The sequence below is a fragment of the Ahaetulla prasina genome, chromosome 2 (genome assembly GCF_028640845.1).
Source record: "Ahaetulla prasina isolate Xishuangbanna chromosome 2, ASM2864084v1, whole genome shotgun sequence".
Taxonomy (NCBI): Eukaryota; Metazoa; Chordata; class Lepidosauria; order Squamata; family Colubridae; genus Ahaetulla; species Ahaetulla prasina.
In genome coordinates, this window is record NC_080540.1 from 194,972,762 (window position 1) to 194,979,699 (window position 6,938).

Below are 6,938 nucleotides of genomic sequence, written 5' to 3' on the forward strand. Positions count from 1 at the left end.
ACAGATTTTGCTCCTTTTCATCCATATCTGCATGTCACATGTGATAAGGAATTAAGATTCTTGTGGCAGAGTAGTTGAAAGGAATAGTGGAAGATGAGGATGCCATTATCTGGTTGTATGTGTGTGTGTGAGTGTATATGCTATGTATATGTAGCTGACTGCTCATTTTTGTTTCATTAACAGCTTTCTACATCATCTTTCAGACAGAAAATCCAAGCAATCTGGGACAATTCTACAATTATCCCATGTCTCTCTTCAGTACATTTGAGCTCTTCCTTACCATCATAGATGGACCAGCCAACTATGATGTGGATCTGCCATTTGTGTTCTGCATGGTGTATGCTGCTTTCGCTATCATTGCTGCTTTGCTCATGCTCAACCTGCTCATTGCCATGATGGGTGATACTCATTGGCGAGTAGCCAATGAACGGGATGAGCTTTGGCGAGCACAGGTGAGATTATAGTCGTGCAGTGCAGTGCAGTCTGTTGAGAAGTCATCTATTTTTGCTGCTTTGGACATGTCTGCAGTGGAAATTTAGACCACTTTGCAACTGATTTAGTTGCCATGGCTCCCAATGAAGCATTTCTGGGATTTGTGACCCTAAAAGGGACTGGAGCATCCCAGAATTATTTTTTATAATTTTCCAATACAGTATTATTTGGAAGAAATTATGACAATTAAATAAACTAGTCTATGTTAAAATAAAATTATAATACTGATATGCCCTTATGCTGTAAAGTTTTGTTATGGATGCCACTACTATTAGCTGGGCGCTAATTTAATGTTAGCTCTTTCTAAATAATTATATTTTCCACTATTGACAATACCATCATCACACTCAGCTAGAAGCAGCTGCTAAATGAATCTGTAATTCTAATTCATTCCAGTTCATTTAATGAATGCATACTTTTCAGCATACAGGCGTGCAGATATGAATGAAAAATGTAAGGATTCAGATCCGCTGTGCATGGCTAGTGAAGGAAGAAATGACAATGTACTCATGTTTAAAGAATTGAGTCCAGAGACAATCTAAAGACCGCACAGTTAGTTTCTAGAATCAAGGCTGCAACCTGTGTAAAACATTGAGCTCATAACAAACATGGTGGAACTCACCTCTATGTAAAAATGTTATATCACATTAAAATCCATTTCCCTTTTCTTACAGGTAATGTGCAGTTTTAATAGCTGAAAAGTCTTTTCAAATTGTTCATAACAACACAATGTAATGTTGAGGTTATTTTTGAATAGTTGAACCTAAAAATAAGGTACAACAATTTGAAAGATACTTACATACTGTACAACTGTGATTATTCCCCCATATCCTTTTTCTCATTCCTGCCAATGCAGTAATGCTGTGTCCATGTTGTACTCTACAAACTGCAAATGCCACTTCATGTGGTAGCATGTTCTGTCAGTCAGATTCTTTTCTGTTACAGATTAATTAACTATCCAGAAAATAAAGTCTAATCTTTCTTCTTCTCCCCCGCCCCAAAATGGGTTTTTTTCTAAATATGGAAAATTGATTTGATTTTTTATCCTATGCATGGAAGGGAAGAAATTGTTTTGAGAAGATGGAACATTTTTTATAAGAATGTTCTATCAATATGTTTGAGAGGGCTGTGTTCAAAAAACAGTAATCAGTTTGGGTGTTCTACCATAGGGAACAAAGAAACTCAAAGCAAGCTCTTCTACCCTGTATTTTTCATCCTGGGAACACCCATTTAGATAGCGTAGTAATTCACTCTGAGTGCCCATCATCAAGGCTAAGAAAAATTGGCCACTTAATATTAAAAAAAAGAACCCTCACAGCACATAACAGAATCACCTATTAAGCATGACTGTGCAGGCTGTGACCTCCTTGCACAAACAGCCACAGAAATTATTCAAGAAAGGAAGCAGGAGTAATAGATTAATCTCAACACAGCCTACGAACAACATTAACAAAGGAAAAACATATTCCAGTGGTAATACACACTTGCACATAAACACACACACACACACACAGAGTATCTACTTAATGCACATGAGCAATGTATACATTTTGCTCCTGGTAACCATTGTAAATCTCAAAAATCAAGGCAACCTAATTTTTCCATTTGGCAACCTGACAGCTAAATAGTACAATAGCACAGTGCACATGCTAAGGCAACCCAGAGCAATAACATTCTATTACTAACAATCAATTAATTTTGCTATAGGATAACACGTACTGTAACTTAATCTCAGAACATTGCCTAACTAATTCTCCCTCACTTTTCCCTCTCCCCCCTCAACCAGTTCTAAAGACAACAGGGATGCAGCCTTTGCCTTATTAGCTTACCAGATTTCTTGGTTTGGAGGATTTTAAAAAAGAAACTAATCAATCACAGAACATTCTTTCACTCGAGATGAAACTTCAAAACATGGAGTATCTTGTTAATTTGGAACACACAAAAGTATTATTTTATGTTCAGGATGTTTTTGCCTATGGCTGTTGAGCTGAAATCTGAACAGTTTGAAATCACATGCCTACAATCTAATTATGTCAGTGAGAATTCTTATACATGAAACTTTATTTTACATAGCTTGCTAGCTTGTGGTTTTAACTGAATACCAGAATCAATTCAGTGCATGTAAAATTAAACAAATCTGAAGAACTGTTTGTTTATATGAAATATATAAAGATACAGCTACTTCACAGAGATAATAGAAAACTAATTCAAGAATAACCACATTTGCCACTGAACATGATTGTGAAATGGAAGGAGCCCCATTAAGCCAAGTGCACCTGGCTCTACCTGCTGTGTGCAGATTGTATTATGGATATTTACCTCAAAGCTCAGCTTTCCTTTACAAAAGCTGAATTGTTTATATTCACATGAAGTCACCGCCACAGACAAATTACAGAATTTGTTAATTCTTTTAAAAACAGTTTTATTCCCTACCAAATCAAAAGACTCTCAACACCATTAGCATTTAGTACAATTGAAAGACTAGTAAAATGTACCATCTCTAGTCATCTTAAAAATCCAATAGGGGAGAGAACTTTACAAACTTCTGGGGATGTAGAATTGCCATGTCTCCTAATTCCCTGAGATATAGGATTTAATTCAGACAAAGCAATGCCTGATAAGACTTAGAGCTACATATATAAGGCTCTGTAGGTCAGTATCAACATTTTGAACTGAGCCCAGAGGCAATTTTAGGAGAGATGTTATTGTGCAAGGATGGACTGCCCATCAAAAATCTTACTGCCACATTCTGGACCAGTTGTTGCCTCAGATTGATGCAGAGGTTGGAGCCTTATAGAGCATGAAAAACATCACCTAGCCAGGTGATGATCAAGACTCCCAAATAAACCATCTTGAGTACTTGTCTATCTCTAACTGTAGCAGAAGATTGCACTGTAAAATAGATGCTTGCTTTTGATTTTGTGTCTGGTCCCATTTGTATGGGTTTTTTTTTCACTTTGGTTCCACTTATTGAATTCTAATAAATTAAACCTAATGATGTATTGGAACCATTTTCTATTTTATTTTTGAATACAAAAGTTTACCTGATTTGTGGCAGGGTTGAACTAATCTGTTTGCTTTCATACAGGTTGTTGCTACTACAGTCATGCTTGAACGGAAACTCCCGCGATGTCTTTGGCCTCGTTCTGGTATTTGTGGCCAAGAATATGGGTTAGGAGACAAGTGGTTTCTCAGGTGAACTCTTTTTACCTAGTTGTGTATTGCCTACAGGAATAGTCTCCAGTATAGTTAATAAAATTAATTAAAATATATCTAGGCACTTGGATATAAGAACATAAAAAGCTGTTTATACCAAGCCGATACAGAACACTAGCTTGTTTAATTCCTGCTTGATATCCAGCTTTTTAAACACAGGCTTTTTGATTCTTATTTGGAAATATCAGTGACTGAATCTAAATCTGGAAATTATGTTTTCTAACTAAGGACAGAATCTGAGATTGGCACTCAAATGTGAAGTCAAAGGATAATAATACAAACCCGGTCCAGTAATTCTATTACTGCTTTCTACTTTGCGGGATTCAAGTTGTCTAACTATTACAAAGTCCAGATTTACATGTCCTACAGCCAGGTGTACACCCATTCCCATGCTATCAAAACTGGGTCCCAGGTTCAAGACGGAATTTTTGTGGCTCAAAACCTGGAGAGCTGAATAATAAGAGAGCTTTATGAACGGCAGCAGAATCTGGAATCTGGCTGTAGAGTCTAATTCTTGTTGGAGAGTTAGATTGATTAGTTCTGGCCTTGAACCTGTTTTCATAATGAGGGATCTTGGCTAAACCTGGCATGTCAGTTTCATGATGTTTTTAGTGAGGGGAGTGTGGCATTTGTTCTTTTAGGACTTTTTTTCATTACTTTCTGTTTTTATTTTATAACGTAAACCACCCAGGGTCATCTGGAATTGGGTGGTCTCTAAAATAAACAAATATGTCATTACTTTTATTTGCTCTCCTTTTCACAGGGTGGAAGAGCGTCTGGATATCAGCAAGCACAAGATGTTACGCTATGCAGAGGCATTTAAAAACCAAGAAAAAGAGGATTATGATAAGTATTCTGGGAAACTATACCAACCCGAACCTTTCCGATTCAAGAAAGAAACATCTCCATCGGTCTCACGAAGCACTACACGAAGTAGCTTCCACCGTGGCTGGCAAATCCTGCGGGACAACACTTTCAGCCACCTTCGTGGGGAAGTAAATCATGCTTTGGAAGAAGAAATTTATCATGTCTGATATGCCTCTTGAATGACTGATCACATTACTGGTGCTTTGTGCTGCTTCACAAATTCTTCCAGTAGTTGGTGGGATCTGGGGGCAGTGATCTCAGGATTCAGGATGACTTCAGTCTTCAGTTCAGATGACTTCAGTTCTCTGAAGGACCAACTCTGCAGAAAATTTAGATTAAAACAAGAAAAACCAGCTAACTTCTAGCATTCCAGAAACATTTTAAGAGGCTGAGTGTCAGTTCCACCAAAAGGATTGAAAAAAAGTTACTGTTTTTTTATATAGGACTCCAATGCACTTTAAGTTAAATAGGTGACATGGAATTTTATCCCAGGTACAATTTTTGTAGTCAATATGATCGGATTTCTTTTCTTGGCTGAATTGAATTCCGCTAATGTTTCCCGTGTGGAAAGGAATAATGAAAAGGTTTACAAACTTAATTGTATTAGGTTGTTCCTCTGTTTATTCTTGCTGGCTTGGAATCAAACCTGTTACTACTCTTGACCTGTTTGACTGCTACTATACAGGACCAGAATTTTGCTTAGAGGAAATCTAAAAATAAAACCCTAATTAGCTAAAACCCTAACTTTAAGTCACCTTAGTAGCTGAACTTCCCAAAAGTATTCTGTTTCCTTAAGAAGGCATCAAGATTGGTTTAAAGTGGAATATAATACTAAACATTTTTACTCAGCCAAAAACAACTGCAATTAATTTGAGTGAAATGTTTCAGAGGGCTTCTTTTCGCAGTCTCTACTTCCAAAGTAGTGGTTCAGGGATGGCCTTTCCTACAGATCCAACTTGAAAAGATCATTTTTCCAAATATAAAGTGAAACAAAGCAGGTGCTTCTCTAATTTATCTCTAGCTATCACTTCAAACTTTACTCCAGAAGGAAAAAGCCAATATTTCATCACTTAAAGCAAATTAATGACTTACTGCCTTTCCAGCAACTGAGTGGAAAGTTACTCCAATTCCTTTGTAGCAGGAGCAATGAGAGACGGTTCTAGCTGGTCATATTTGCCTTTCGATTGCCCTCGTATATTGACCTGAACTATGTAGCGTCAAAGAATGATGCAGACAGTTTTCAGGCATTGTCAGTCTGATTCCTGCTTGATCTACTATTGCACGAATTTGGCTCTGGCCTTCAAGGATAAGTTGGCTTGATTCTCATTCCACAACAAAAATGCATTTTCTCTGCACAGATGTCTGGCAACTCAGGAATTTCCAGTTGTATTTTAAGGTTTGTCACAGTGGCCAAGGGTTCCTGAATGCTTGGTACTGCTACGAATGATCTTGCCCTTGGTTGAGCTTGAGAAAAGAAAGCTATGAGTGCATTCTCAGACATACCTTCAGAGGCCAACTAAATGTTGGATCAGGAGGATACCACTTAAATTGGTTTTAAACCCAGAAGAAGCCTCTCTGCCCTCTCTGAACTCAGACTTGGGGTGAGGGAAGGATTTCTAAAGAAGAAATGGGGAGGAACATTTTTTATCTAAGGATGAAGTTCAGAAGCTACCTCTTCAAGTTGAAGTTGGAGATTTGTCAAATCACTGTGATGAACTGAACTAGTCTTGATTAGTTACTGTTATCTGTATTTCCTTTGTAGAATTTTGCACTATATGTCTGTGAAAATACAATTTGCACATGTATAAAACTGATTTATGATGCTTTAGGGAGTTTGAAAGGTAACTTTATTTCATGCCTTAATATTCTGATTTCATATTCTCTCAAATGAAGTATTAGTTAAAGAAATTCCTTAGGGGTTATTAGTAGTTAGTAATTTCTCTAGCTGGCACAGATCTTATAGTTTCTCCAAGTGATTGGACAAGGATTTGAATTAGTTTGGACATTGGTTTGGACAAGAAATGATTGGATAAGCACTGAAGATGTTACTCAGTCTGCTAATAAAACAACTATAAAATAGCAAAACAAAATAAAGGAAGCAAACAACCAAGCTCGGAAACCACCAAGGACTGCATGACTGGAAAAAGGACCTGCACCATGGCTTCATCTATGATGTAATTAATGGGGTACCAGGATATTTGGGGCAATGGCATTGGTCTTTTTTCCTGGACTCTGCCAGGAAATTATGTTTTAGAATATCCATTAATTAAAATATAATTTTGCTGCCTAACAGGAATAGAATACATAATTTCAGCTCAGTCTTCTTTCTAATATTCAGCCTTTGGAGATACAGGATTTTATCG

General features: G+C 37.1%; 1 protein-coding gene across 1 annotated transcript in view; it reads left to right on the forward strand.

Annotated features, from left to right (window-relative positions):
• The window catches only part of LOC131192265 (transient receptor potential cation channel subfamily V member 6-like), a 31,174-nt gene extending 25,610 nt beyond the window's left edge, over positions 1–5,564 (forward strand). The window contains exons 13-15 of the mRNA XM_058171268.1: positions 184–452; positions 3,581–3,687; positions 4,472–5,564. Coding sequence (XP_058027251.1) covers positions 184–452; positions 3,581–3,687; positions 4,472–4,742 — 647 coding nt within the window. The 3' untranslated portion in view covers positions 4,743–5,564. The remainder of the gene's footprint in view (positions 1–183; positions 453–3,580; positions 3,688–4,471) is intronic.
• Positions 5,565–6,938: the final 1,374 nt, after the last annotated feature.